Source organism: Alosa sapidissima, chromosome 15 (genome assembly GCF_018492685.1).
Source record: "Alosa sapidissima isolate fAloSap1 chromosome 15, fAloSap1.pri, whole genome shotgun sequence".
Lineage (NCBI taxonomy): Eukaryota > Metazoa > Chordata > Actinopteri > Clupeiformes > Clupeidae > Alosa > Alosa sapidissima.
Window position 1 is genome coordinate 18417590 of NC_055971.1, and position 15000 is coordinate 18432589.

Consider the following 15000-nt stretch of genomic DNA (forward strand, 5'->3'; position numbering starts at 1 on the left):
AGGTGAAGACATCGATGGCTGAAAACCCCTCTGGCTTTGCCATGCGGTGCCCTTCAAATATTACATGGTAGAATTTGAGGATGAAAGGGTTTCTGATGCCAAGAGGAGTTCTCCGACTTGGATGAACAAAGAAGTCATTTTCTCAGCAAGTGGACAAATAATATGATGTAGTCAATTAGGTCAATTTAATCCTTTTTCAGTGGTTATCCACAAAGTACAACTGAACCATTGTAGACTCATCTTTTTTTTCTTCCAAGGAATGGATGATTTTAAGGACCATTCAAGGTTTCTGTTGGAAAATGACCATAGCAAACAAATGAACATAGTTTGCGATAACTATATTTTTAAAATGTGGACTTTTACCAATTTTCTCTATTTCTCTAAATCTTTCGAGTTTAAGCTTATTTGAGGTCCTTTGAAATGGCCCTAGAACCATAGATACACTTATCTCTTGCTGTGGTTTAAATGTATGTAGTGCATGTGAATGTGTGCGTAGGTAGGTATATGTGTGAATGACTGTGTGTGTGTGTGCGTGTGTGTCAGATGTGGTGGTTTTAACACAGCTGATACAAAAGACCAATGTGTGTGTGCTGGCAATGCATGTTGTTCTTACAGCACATGGAGAAGCAGAGAGCACAGTGCACTGTTATCTCTACATCAGTGCCATCAGGCCCTCTGCACGGAAAAGGCCTGCATTACAGACGGACACTGAGAAGAGAGAGGTAAAGTGTGTGTGTGTGTGTATGTGTGTGTGTGTGAGAGAGAGAGAGAGAGAGAGAGAGAGAGAGAGAGAGAGAGAGAGAGAGAGAGAGAGAGGGAGGGAGGGAGAGAGAGCGATTCTGCATTTTGAGAGCTGTAGGCTGAGCCTTTGATGACCAGGCGTGACAGGAGGAAATATTTGCTGGAGGAACAGCATGTCCACGCACACACACACACACACACACACACACACACACACACACACACAGTGTGACACCCTGGATGTATGCACCCTCTTGCAAGGGCCTGTGGTCAAACACAACACCTGTCCCAACATCTTGTCGCCACAGAAACAGCCTGTGCCCTTTCTGATATTGGGTGACGTTTTTATGTCCTGGATTAAGTAGAGCGAACGGAGCGACATCACACATGTCACCCAAACTCAGACGGAGGGGAGGAGAGAGAGAGATCAGAGAGAGGAGCAAAGATAGACAGAGAGGGAGGAGAGGGAGACAGATCAGAGAGAAAGTTCTGAAAGAAGAAAAGAAAGAAAAAGCATAAGTGTTGCAGAAATGTTGATGATGGCCTCGGTGTCGCTACAGAGGGTTTTAATTATTGGAGGACAGAGTTGTCAGAAAGAGCTGTTTCTGTATTTGCATTGTGTGTGAGTGTAGCCTAGGTGTAACCTATCTGTTATGAGTGTGTGTGTGTAGTGTGTGTGTGTGTGTGTGTGTGTGTGTGTGTGTGTGTGTGTACATAATTACTATGAGTGTGTGTGTGAGTGTGTATATGAGAGTGAGTGTGTGTGTAAAGTCTTCAGCACTCATGATTAACAGCGTGCTGTAGTCCTGTGGCCTTCCCGGTGCTGTAAAGCCACAGAGTCATCAGAGAGGCGCCGCCGCTTAACTGTGTGAGTCTGATGTTAGCCAGGAAACATATCACCTGAGGGCCTCACACACAAACACACACACACACACACACACACACACACACACACACACAATGATTTGTGAGGTGTCCACGCACACATTGTTAGCCAGAACATCAACACATAGCAGTCTCACTTTGGGTTATTCTTAATAAAAAAGCAAATATTCAAGCCATAAACACACACAAACACACACACACACACACACACACACACACACACACACACACACACACACACACACAGACACCTACACACACACCAACACACACACACACCACACACACACATTCAAGTGTAATTAAGGACCCCGCCTAGCCCCAACCATATCCCACCTTGAAGTTGTATTCATCAGTCCTTTGTTGAATGGGGTGAGTGAAAGAGAGAGGGCCAGGGAGGAGGAGAGGGCTGATGCCCTCCATTCACTCTCTCACTAAAGCCATCATCTGCTCCCCAATAAAGCACAAAGAACTGCCAGACAGAATTGGCCCAATCAAGCGAATCACCCAAAAGGTCCGTTAACCAATTTGATTGGACCAATCATCATTAGGACAATCACTTATAGGTTTGAAAAAAAAAACTTAAAAGGTACTGAAACAAAGGCAATAATATTGCTTCCTAACTGGACAAATAGCTTTCATTCTTTACTTTTATTACACTTTACTACATGGCCTGATTCTACATTTTACTACACTTTCCTACACGGTCTGATTCTGCCTTTCAATTTATGACCTTCAATTTCCAGCAATGGGGGCTGTAGAATCTTCCGGAGAAAAACGAAACAATGGCCCACCCAGCAATCCCAGTCAGTGGAGCAGCTGACTGGTCACCCTTCCACAGCCTCTCAGTCAGCCGTAAAGCGCAGAGGCGGACGGAATGGTTTGGCCATCACGGCTGGAGATCTAAGGAGACGGAGGCCAGCGTCCCGGCCGCAGGGTCAAGGAGAAGAGAGAGGGAGGGAGACGGAGGAGAGATGGAGATGTGGAGGCAGTGGGTGTGGGTGTGGGTGTGGAGATGGGAGAGAATCAGGAGGTGGTCCAGGACATGGGTGGCTGAGAGGGCAACAGGTGGATGGGCAGTGTAGTGTAGCCATGTGAGGAGGATGATTGATGATAAATAATGGAAGAGAGAGGGAGGGAGGGAGGAAGAGAGAAACAGAGAGAGAGAGAGAGAGAGAATGACCCATTCCAGAAAAGGATATATTGGCATACTTTGTTCAAATGCAACGGTTTACTTCCACCAAGAAGAGGAGGCTGAGATCCAATACACAAGGAATTGCATGAGTGTGAGTGTGTGTCTGAAACCTTAAGTTGGATTATATGGAGGATGAGGCCTTGTCTACTTTGGAAGAAAATGAAAGTGGGTCACTGAGCGATGATCATTGCTTACACAAAAGTCCACTCCCTTATGCTCTCAAACTTTTCCAGCAACCCTCCAGAAAGGGAATTTCGATCAATGATTAAAATGTAGGCAAAAGTGTGATTTCTCTTTGTCATCGTACAACAGAGAAACGTGACACCTCTGCTGGGACAATCCCTTTACCGTGCTCTAGAGCACATAGTTCCTGCTGCAAAGGATTGTGGGGAATCTTTCCTTCGCCAGCCATTTTTGATAAGACGTTGCCAGCTGTCACGCCACTATTAGCTGGAGGTACGCAGACAGTGAGACAGACTTTGGCTTCGTCTTGCGACAATTTTAGAAACACGTCCATGAACAATGGCAGTCACAGCCACCCCTTAATATAATATAATAATACTATACTATATAGTACATAAAAATAGTAACTCATGCCTTTGAAGTGCCTATTCATTAAAGAGAGAGAGAGAGAGAGAGAGAGAGAGAGAGAGAGAAACAAGAGGAAAACAAGGAGATGAGATGAAAGTTGCAACATCAAACACTCTGCATTCAGACAGAGGGAATATTTCAGCATTCCCCAGAGAAAGAGAGAGAGAAAGACAGAGAGAGTGAGAGAGAGGATAAAAAGAGACTCATCGAGCGAAAACAGAGATGTAGACAAGACAAGAAGCAAAGGGTTGTTAAGGGCGGGGGGTTCTTTAACCTAAGCCTTTGATGACCAGACATGATGTGACAAAATATTCAGTGGGGGAACATAGATGCTCCTTCCACAAACACACAGACACTAGTTCTACTTTGTGACATTTGCGTCCTGTTTCAAGGGCCTGTGGACAAACACATGACTGCTCCCAACATCTTGTCGCCACGGAAACAGCCTGTGCCCTCTCTGATATTGGGTGATGTTTTTATGTCCTGGATTAAGAAGAGAGAACAGAGTGACAGCACATGTGTCACCCAAACTCAGACGGAGGGGAGGAGAGAGAGAGATCAGAGAGAGGAGCAAAGATAGACAGAGAGGGAGGGAGGGCAAAGCAGCCAAGTGTTTAATGCCTCCTCTCCCTTCTCTCTCTCCCTCCCTACCTCCTTCTCTCTGCCTCTTCTCTTTGAACGTCGCTGAAAGCAGGTCATGATGCTGCATCGTTTTCTCGACTTTGTTGTCGTTTCTCTGCGTTCTCTCTTTCTCTGTCTCTCTTGATCCCTTGCCCTCCTTTTCTCCGCTGAGACGCTGGTATTGAAGATTAGAAAGAGGGGTGCTGCTTGGCAACCAAATCAAAATGGCAGGGTCCTCTCTCTCTCTCTCTTCTCCTCCTCTCTTGCTCTCTCTCTCTCTGTTAAGCATGACCTACATCATCATCTCTGTCTATCCCTTCTTTTTCATCTACTCCTCTTGCTCTCTGTAGCAGTGACCCAAATCCTGCTGCGCTTGTCTGTGATCTCAGCTTCTCCAAGACTGCCGGGATAATATTGTGCCGCCGCCTCTGCCGCCACGGCTCCAGTTTTTGTCGCTCTTGTCACTTTGCCGCCCTGTCGTGTCATTGTCCCCTGCTAGTGTCACGTCACGCCACGTCACATCCCTTTGAACTTTGGCGCGATGGGAGGGGGAGGGCAGAGGAAGACATGTACCATCGGCCGACACCAACAGCAGAGCTGGATCACAATCTAGGTCGCCTGCCCTTGTACTGCAAGCCCTCTTTCCACCAAACTGCTCTGAACTGCATACGTTTCTACAACAGAAATATATTTTTGGCTTTTTTTTTTTTTAAATCTATGGGTCCATCCAAATCAATGGATTTTTACACTCACAGCTTGTATACCCACTTAAACTGTTTCCATTCTGGCTCGTGAGATGAGGGTGAGTGTGGGGGAAGAGAGTGAAGGTCAGGAGAGCATGTGTCTTATTCCCCAGTGATCAAAGGCACAGTTGTAGCGGACACTTGGTAATACAGATGAAACACACCCTACTGAAGACGATACACTTGGTATCAGCACAGGGCAGTGAGCGAATCTCTAGTTCTGGCTAGAGCCATCTGCTCAGAGATGTCTCTCTCTCTCTCTCTCTCTCTCTCTCTCTCTGTCCTCCTCCACCTTTTCTTTCTCTTCTTTCTTTCAATCCTTTTTTAATATCAGTTCTCAAATGAAACCCCCATCATGTGTGTACACTGTGCCTGGCTCTGCACAGGGCATCCAAGGTCCACATTCTCTTCCGTTTTCAATCTAATAACCTGTGTGTGTGTGTGTGTGTGCATACGTGTGTAGATGAGAGTTGAAAGGGAAGTGCGAGGCACTCGGATGAAAGTGGAAAGCTCATCAGCGTTTGTCTGAGTGTGTGTGAGTGTGTGTGTGTGTGTGTGTGTAAGGCCGAGTGAGTGTGGGAGAAAGGGAGATGGACAGCTCCTCTGATAGGCCTGCTTATGAGATAAAAGAACCTAGATGAGAGAAGCTGATTCTGACTGGCAAATGGATGGACAGGAGAGACAGACTGTCTCGCTGGAGTCGCTGATGCTCTTTCTCTCTCTCTCTCTCTCACACACACACACAGGCATGTTTACAGTGCTGTGCATAACTCATCATCACCATCGTCATGGTAGCCGTTGTGTTTCTCTAGCTTAGATCTACATCACAATCTATGCCTTCCATCTGTGACTCACCTTGTTGCATCTATCAAGGCTAAGTCATCAATCTCTCGAAAACTAAATAGTCCCAAACTGTAGACCGGTTGATTTGCATGCCAATCACCCCTGCTTCCTTTGGTAAAAGGGACTCCTGGCTCTCCACAGATTTACATCAGTCTACTGCTGGCAGTCTACATACAGTCTTCTAGTCCCAGGAGTTTGGTAGCTCTCCTAATCACTTGAATCCAAGTTGCGGTAATTTTGAACATTCAGGTTGCTTTGGGACATCACAGAAAGTCTCAACAAAGAGTTCACTGTTTCGACGGGGTTTGCTAAAAGCATTCAGGAAAAGGGAAAAAAGTTTTTTTGAGGGGGGGTTATTCTGGGAATGTCAGAGAGTATTTATTTGAAAAATATTTTAGGAGATATTTTAGCTCTGCTGCTTCCCCTCTCCCGACGTTTCGCTGCAATGTTCCACTGAGATGTTTTTATTCACCCAAAACTATTTTTGGCCACGGCAGACCCCAACATTTACTCTTAAATCGTTACAAAGAGGAGTCTGAGATGTAGAGGGAAAAACAGGTAGAAGAAGAAGAGGTGACTGATAGTGTGGGCGGGAGAGCCATAGAAATAGGGGCGAATGAGAAAGAGGAAAGGGCAGAGAGAGGTAAGGTCTGTACAGTATTGTATCCACTGTTTGGTAAACATTACTGTGATGGAGTGCTGTCACTATATGGTTGAGCATGCGCCAATGACCCTGGCTGGGTCTTTGGTGTTGTGGTCAAGCTGCAGGTTTGGTATCCAGCAGGAGACCCTGGGTCCAAGGCCAGGTGGAGTGACTGCTCCCTCCCTGCGCTTCAATTACCGTGTGTATAGCCGTGTAAAGTATGTGTGTATGTGGTTGTATTTGGGTGTATGTGTCCAGTTGGTCTGAAAATAAACACTATGCTATGTGTCCGAGTAGAAGAAAAAAGATGCTTCAAGGTTTTTTGTGTGTGTTTATTTAGAGTATTATATAGTTTATTTCATTCATTGGTGAGTGAGTTGAAACACACTCTACATGGCTCTGATGTATACATGTGACAGTGTCCTATGATGTGTCCCCTGGGTCAAGACAGCTTGCTAATATGAATGAAAAGCTTCCACATATGTTCTCTTGCACATACGAATGAAATGCTTGTGTATATACTACTTTTTATGTGCAAAGTAAAAGTGGTGTACAGTATGTGCGAAGTAAAAGTGGTATGTGTGTGAGTTTTTTATGTTTATGAGTATGTTCAATACTAAAAAGTGGTATTGTTGCATTGCATTGTTTCCTTTTCACAACTTTTAAATCATTTTAGAATTGTTCAGTGTATATGCAGGCCTTGTCCACAGTAAGTCAGATAAATACAAATATGCATAATTATTTCTCCGTTTAACCCTTCCATCCACATTAAAAAGGCGTATTCCAACACCAAAAATTATACTTTTCAAAAACGCTCTCGGAGGTGCATCAATTTGAAAAGGCCGGGTTTGCGCTGCAGTGTGAAAAAGTCTACAAAAGACACTCACATCCAAAGCAAATGCTGGACCAAAGCAAGTCACAGCAATAACGACAAAAAAGTCTGCACACTAGCTCCTGAGCAAAAATTTAAAGTGTAATTTTGGAGTAATTTGAACACAGGGTCTTTTCCACCAAGTTGAACACCCACTCGAGAGCTAGATTACACTTCTATGGCAGTTCAGTGTTAGCGTGGATGCAAAACTTTTGAAAAATGATACAAAACGATAATGTGGATGAAGATCGTTTTCACCTCAAATATGTGTATTTATATTTATCTGGCTTAATGTGGGCAGGACTACAGTTGAACTGTCAATCACATGCAGCAGAGCTGTGAGCCCATTATTGCGTCACAATACAGAATCCCTAGTAACTGACATTCTGATCAAAACAATGTGACCATCTATGAGATCACACTGCTTGAAAGCATTACACATGTTGGTGTCATATGATGTATGCATAAATGTGTGTGTGTGTGTGTGTGTGAGAGAGAAAAGGGAGGGAGGGGGGCATGTGAGTGGTGTGTGAACTCAAACTAGCGCATTTTCATGGAAAGCATCTCTTTGGGGCCTGCAGCTTTTCAGTGGTCTCATTTACACATCAAAAAGAGCCAGGAAGGGAATAGCACTCTGGGGGGTGGGGATCACAGTAACGAGGGATGCTTTATTCTTTCTCCCTCTCTCTCTTTTTCTCTCGTACTCCCTCTTCTATCACTGGCTCTCCAGTCTTTCTCTCCCTCTCTTTCTCTCACTCTAGTTCTCTCTCCACCTTTACTTCTCTCCTTTTCTCTTGCCACACTCCCCTCCCTTCCCCACTCCATCTCTCTCACTCCCTCTGTTCCTCTCATTGTCCCTCCTTCACAGTGGTCAGGGGTGTTGGCAATGCTGAAAGTGGGAGGGGGCCATCCCATAATATCCCCTGTAATGAGACACATGGCTGGAGTGTGAAGTATCTCTCTGCTCTCACACACATTCAGCTCACTGTCTGGGCTGGATTAGCACCATGGCGACAGAACAACAGAACATTTCCTGATCAACATAAGTTATCAGTAGGAGATACAGATGATTTATAAAAAATGGGTTTTTTTTCACTTTGCTTGTGTGTGTGTGTGTGTGTGTGTGTGTGTGTGTTTTATGAGAGTGAACAAGGTGTGTGTGTGTGTGTTTGTGTTAATTGCAAGTGTTCTTGACAACATCACTCTCTCCCAAAGTACTAGTCTTAAGTCGTGGTCACTGATACCAGCCCTGGAGGACAAGCACTCTCTCTCACCAGGTTATTCTCTCTCTCTGAAACACACTCCCCCCCCCCCCCCCCCCCCCATACACACACTCTTTTCTTTAACCCCACCCCCGTCACAAACACACACAAACCCTCTTTCCCCTTATCACACACACACAGAAGCTATTCTCCCTTACATTCTCCCTCTCACACACACCAGTGTGTGTTAGTCTTGATTGTTCTCCTCAGATCCAACTTGACTGTGAGCTTTGATTCAGCGTCTCTCGTTGTGGACAGCCTTACTATCCCCATCACACTGGTCAAAAACATCAGTGTGACCCTCAACTAGGCTCCGGACACTGACCCTGTTATCTGTTTAAATACACTCTCCAGCACAAAACAAACATTTTAACAACATCTGCAGTCCTGCTGACTACTGCCCTCGCGTCACAGGGACACATACACACATACACACATACCCTCGCGTCACAGGGACACATACACACACCCACGCGCGCACACACACACACACAAATGCTATCTTATCAGTGGAGTTGAGTAAGATGTGTCCTTGGCCGTGTTTGAGCCTGGTGTGTGTATGTGTGTTGGGGAGGGGGGTGTAGGGGAGCCCTGGGGAGTAGAACATTTCCTGATCTGGTTGTGGAGTGTGTGTAATGAGTCAGGAGGCCTGAGGGAGTTTATTTACACTCATGACTGTACACACACACACACACATACACACTCTCTCTCTCTCTCTCTCTCTCTCTATCTCACTCCTCTATCCTGCTCTTGCTCTCTTACAGCTGTTTACTTTCTCCCCTTTTCTTTCTCCACCCATTTCACACATACATACACATACACAGACACCAACTATTTTGTACAACACAAAATATACCCCTCTCTTGTTTTGAGAGTTCTCATAAATATTTCACATAAATATTTACATTATGTCCCTCTTGCTGTCTCTGACGTAGAGGCTACATTAGTGTGCACACTGGCCAAAGCTTGAACACATACACACACACGCTCACACACACGCACACACACACACAGAAAGAGAGCAAGAGTGAGAGCCCTTCTCTTCTAAACATTAGAGCCTCCCTGTCCTGTGCTCCAACACAAACAGTGGGATTTTCTGTAGGATGGTTAAATGTAACCTGCGGTTGTTTCAGAGCGAGATCTCTGCGCTGTCTGCCAGACCCCAGACAATAGCAGGAGTGGAGACAATGACCTGGGCCAGGATACAGCCTCGAACAAACTACCGGGCCCAAGAACACAAACTCAACACCAGAACAAACATTCCTGCAGACCCCCAAATTACCAACCTGGAGGAATTCAAACCCAGTAGTTTACAGCGTTGTTTGCTAAACATCACTCGTGCAATGGCAGAGGACATATTGACATGTGGGTCAAAAATTTGTGTGGTGCTGTCCGTCATAATGGAGTCTGAGGTGCGGGCGGCAGCAGAATGCCTGATGGATCAGTTCTGGTTCTGGTCCACATGCTGATAAAGCAGAACAGTACTGCAGAGAGAGAGAGAGAGAGAGAGAGAGAGAGAGAGAGAGAGAAGAGAGACAGATATTTATATATGATTATGGCGAACTGGAGCATCAGTGGGCCTTCCTGAGCATATGTTGCATGTGTTAGGTGGAAATGTGTGTGACCAAAATGTTTTAAAAAGCTACACCAGCCTAAATAATCATGTTTTATTTGAGTTGAGTTTAAAAATGTTGTGTATGTAGTGCATGGTTTGGCATGAAGATTGCGTTGAGCTCCACCAGTACAGAGAAATCCTTTCCTTCACCCCTTAAAATTTCAGTTCACTTCTGTTTTATAAGCAGGTCAAACTAAACAATTGAGCTACACAGCATTTCAAAACCATGCTGACATTACAATTACCATTTTTGCTATTCAGTGTTATTAATTGCGCTGTGTATTTACTCAAAGGGGCCCCTTAACTATTGACTTAATTTGCTCATTTGACAACTTCAACTGCGCCCATTTATAGTATACAACCTCCTTTAATGAATTCACGTTGACTGAAATGATGTTATTGTTAACTGCAGTTGAGGCCCAAAAAGAGCAGGCTGGTCTCCTTGTGCCCGTCGCCACAGACGACTGGCCACTCCGGGTGAAGTCATGACATCTCGGCCGAGAAGGTGAAACACAACACTGCCTCCACGATCACGTATTTCCATGGCTTCACTGCCCTTCGCGCAGCAACGCAGACAGCGACACGGAACAAAATTACCCTGTAATTTATTCGGGCAATGCTTTCCACTTGACTGATGATGTGACGATGTAGCCCTGAGGGTGAGGAGGGACGACCTCACTCCCAGGGTGTCCCCCACGCCACACATTAGGCCTGGCCCTTACCACGAACCTGCTAATCCCCGATTACAAATACGATCAAGCACTCACGCTACGCACTCTTTAGTAATCAGAATTTAGCTAGAGCCTAGACCCAATGTCTGCGTTAGAAAAACGTGGAACTCTCCCAAGTACAAACAGCACCAATAAGATGGCAAAATCCCGCTGCATCTCATCTGTGATGATCCGGACAGCGTGCTATTCAAACTCAGTCGAATCTCCGGATCAAGCATTGCAAAAAACTGGCGTTATTTGCATGGCTAGGCGAGATCAAAGCGACACGAAGGGAGACTAGCATGCTAGAGCGGCACACAAAGGGCGCACCAGAAGGGCTTTAGTCGACTCCTTAATGAAACGTCTGACTCGGACAATTTAGGGCTGGCGAGGCGAGCTGTATTAAGTCGACGTCTCGGCTGTCGCACGTTTTTAGATATTCTCTTTGAGGTCTTATTCAGCAAAGTCTCAAGGGAAAACACAGTAGCTGAGAGCACCCTGAGGAACAAGAACATAACGGTCGCATCATATGTTTGTGTTGAAATCTGAAGTGTAGAAGCTAACCTGAAGGCACAAATTATACTGCCAAACATTTAAAGTTGGCTAGGCATATTAATAAAACTTCCGTCCTCAATACATGATTAAAGAGAACCCGAATTTCTTACTTTCTTTAAACAGATACTATGTTTAAGAGGAATGGTATGACTGTAGGTCTGTTAAGAACCCCAATAATAACCTCTCATGCCCGAAGACGAAGGGGGAGCAGTACTAGGGCACGGGACGGGAGCAGGCTTTACGCATCTGTTTGCGCCAGGGCTATTCATGGCGAGTCTATTGAAAGCTGTGGCTGAATGAGGCTTTCATGTCCACTATTTGCATATGAACCAGGACAAGCTTTTAGCTGCTAACTTAAACCACTTCGCCCTAAATATTTGCATTGCTTTGACGCAGCCGGTTTAATCTGACAATGTTAGAGGGGTTAAAACCTCATAGGATAAAATGTGTAACTTTATGTCTCCCCAATTCTCAGTGCACTGAAAGAGATGTTTATTTTTAAAGGTGGTTTGTGAATAGGCTGGACGCCATTCACTACTAGGAGAAAGAACCTGATTCGATTCAGATAACAAGCGATTAGGGTAATAGTGAATTCTTCCCGTGGAATTCCAATGAGACGTCAATGGACTTCACATGAATAGCTGACTTCTGTTTGCGCCACTTAAACGCAAGTGCTGGCTACATTGACCGGCATTTGGACATGCTAAACATACAAAAGACCAGGCACCGTTTTCTCATAGACACCTTCACACGTCTCTTTTACTGGTGATAGTTTGCATTCTTGCGTTCAGGGGTCGGATATGGTTGCTTTTATCGTTGATTCGGAGAGGGAAAAGTTTGGTATACACTCTAATACAGACGCGCGCACATACAGAGAGAAAGAGAGACAGCAAGAGAGAAAGAGAGACCGAGAGATTGCCGCTGTGGCACAGTGCAAACTGATAACTCAGCCACATGTTTAAACATACCACTCTCATGACAGCGTTTGCACAAATAAGCAAATTGATATTTTTAAATTCAGGCGGGCAGATTGTTTTCACACGTGGCGATATCCAGCCCACGCTCATTATTTTATCTAGAACTATTAATCCGCTGTACTAATGGTCACGATTACGTAAATGGCGCTCATACCACGCACGTCTTCAAACAAGCAAAACAATGAAGGACCATTAAAACCATGACATATACTTGAAAATATATAGCGCATTTATTATCTTTTTTCTAGAACATTAAATTTATAAAGGCACTTCCCTTTCATTGGCTCTCAGAATTGTGAACTCAATCATCTGACAAACCAAACAAATAGAAATTAAATATATACAATAAATAACGATAATATATCTTACATTTACACATACTGAAGTGTTTTATAGAGTTTCAAAAAAGTACACATCCTTGTATTCATAAACCCATGCAAGGCAACCTTGCTTTGCAAATAAGTATTATAAACAGCCTGCATATCTGAAAGTTTTTTTTTCGTTTCTTTTTTTGTATCTGAATTTGTTCCATTGCATGTTTACTATGAGTAATATAAGAGTTTTCCCTTAATCTTGTTCAGTCTTTTCTCAGAGTCTGTCAACCGACTCTTTCAATGCCCTGTTAAAACACATGTGATGACAATGTCAGTGACAGCCTGACTTAAAAATGTCTTCAGTTCATCTTTGGGAGAGGGCAAATCACCCCCAATCTGCTCCCAAACTGTCCCTTTCAGATGAGGTCAAAAAGTCTCCCTTTGCAGCTTTGTGCATTCAGACTCACAACACAAATACACATGCACCCCGCCCCCTCCTCCTCCTCCTCCTCCTCCTCCTCCACACACACACACACACACAAGCAGTCCGCCTTTTAAACATGAGCAGGTCCGTCCAGGTAAGGGTCAGTCTTGGACATGTGTAGCACCACCGCGGGGGACTTGTAGTGGCAGTGCGTGCTGTTACACCCGGGCATGCCACCTACACCCCCACCACCACCACCTCCTCCACCTGCGCCTCCTCCGCCCATGCCCACCACCAGCCCCCCGGGCACCACCCCTCCGCAGGGCTTCCTGTTGCTAGTCCTCTCTGCCAGCTTGCGGCTGCACAGGCCCTGCCACGTCTGCAGCGTCTTGGAGCTCCACACCCAGACGCCACTGGTGATGCCCACAACCAGCGACATGAAGATCTTGAGCATGAAGACGCCGACGGTGGGCACCGACTCGGCCAGCGAGCAGTCCTCATGGCGGCGGCCTGTCAGCGTCACACACTTGGCCTCCAGGCCGCGGAACGCCCAGTAGTCCACGTTGAGGCGCTCGTAGAAGTAGCAGACGATGACGCAGGTTGCCGGCACCGTGTAGAGGATGGAGTAGACGCCGATCTTGACCATCAGCTTCTCCAGCTTGGCCGTGTTGGTGCCCTCGGTCTTCATAACGCGCCGGATGTGGAAAAGCGCCACGAAGCCGGAGAGCAGGAACGAGGTGCCCGCCACCAGGTAGAAGGACAGCGGCACCAGCACGAAACCCGTCAGCGCGCCAACGTCCATGCTGCCCACGTAGCAGAGCCCTGTCAGCTCGTCGCCTGCCACCTTCCTCATGGTGAGGATGACGATGGTCTTGAGCGCGGGCAGCCCCCAGGCGGCCATGTGGAAGTAGGAGCTGTGCGCCTCGATGGCCTCGTGGCCCCACTTCTTGCCGGCCGCCAGGAACCAGGTGAGCGTGAGAATGACCCACCAGATGGAGCTGGCCATGCCGAAGTAGTAGAGGATGAGGAAGACGATTGTGCAGCCGGTGCTCTCCAGGCCCTCCTGGATGATGTAGAGCTCGCCGTTTTCGCGGTCGCAGGCGATGTTCTCGGCGCCGGCCACCGAGCGGATGATGAAGGCCACCGAGTAGACGTTGTAGCACATGGAGAGGAAGATGATGGGCCGCTCGGGGTACTGGAAGCGCTGCGGCTCCAGCAGGAAGGTGAGCACGGTGAAGGCGGTCGAGACGAAGCAGAGTGTCGACCACACGGCCATCCACACAAAGGCGAAGTCCTTGTCGCGGCGCGACCAGAAGACATCGACTGCAGGCGAGCACCGCGGCGCACACGAGCCGCTCTTCTCCACGTACTGGAACTTCTCCGGGTTGGGGCACGTGCCCAGTCCGCCGGGCCCCCGGCCCCCTACCCCTCCGCCGGGGCCGCCACTGCCACCTCCGCCTGCCGGGCGCTGCCTGGGCGGCACGGGCAGCATGCCCTCGCCCTTCTTGCCCTCCACCTTGGTGTCATTCTCGGGCGCCTCCATGCAGAGCGCCTGTGGGTCGTTGCGCGTGGGCAGGCGGGAGCAGTCCAGCGAGTCAGGCCAGGCGTAGTGGAACTTCTCCATGATGGGCGAGCACTTCTGGCGTGCCTGCTCGCACATGGGCCGGCACGCGGGGATGGATGCCGACACCTTGTCAGTGCACATGGGCGCGTAGAGCGAACAGAGGAAGAAGCGCAGGTGTGGGTCGCAGCCGTACTCCACCAGCGGCGCAAACTCCTGAAGCTTGATGGCTGCCTCACGCTGACTCTCGTGCCCCATGAAGTTGGGCATGCGCGTCTCGTTGTAGCCGATGCCCTGGCACATGGGGATGGTGATGGGCTCGCACTTGGCCGGCTGGCCCCGCTCCGGGTCGTACAAGGCAATTTCCAGGCTGGACGCGGCCAGGACCAGCTGACACCAGAGAGCGACCACTACCTGCGCGGTGGAACCCCACATGCTGTCGGCTCAGT

General features: G+C 47.2%; 1 protein-coding gene and 1 long non-coding RNA gene across 2 annotated transcripts in view; both read right to left on the bottom strand.

The window, feature by feature from the left end:
• LOC121684378 overlaps positions 1 to 15000 on the bottom strand; it is a 23558-nt gene that overhangs the window by 7898 nt on the left and 660 nt on the right. Inside the window, exon 2 of the long non-coding RNA XR_006023120.1 lies at positions 9682 to 9879. This is a non-coding gene — a long non-coding RNA (uncharacterized LOC121684378). The remainder of the gene's footprint in view (positions 1 to 9681; positions 9880 to 15000) is intronic.
• fzd9b (frizzled class receptor 9b) overlaps positions 12459 to 15000 on the bottom strand; it is a 3095-nt gene continuing 553 nt past the window's right edge. The window contains exon 1 of the mRNA XM_042064384.1: positions 12459 to 15000. This exon is cut by the window's right edge and continues 553 nt beyond it. Within this exon, the coding sequence (XP_041920318.1) occupies positions 13121 to 14986 (1866 nt within the window). The 5' untranslated portion in view covers positions 14987 to 15000 and the 3' untranslated portion in view covers positions 12459 to 13120.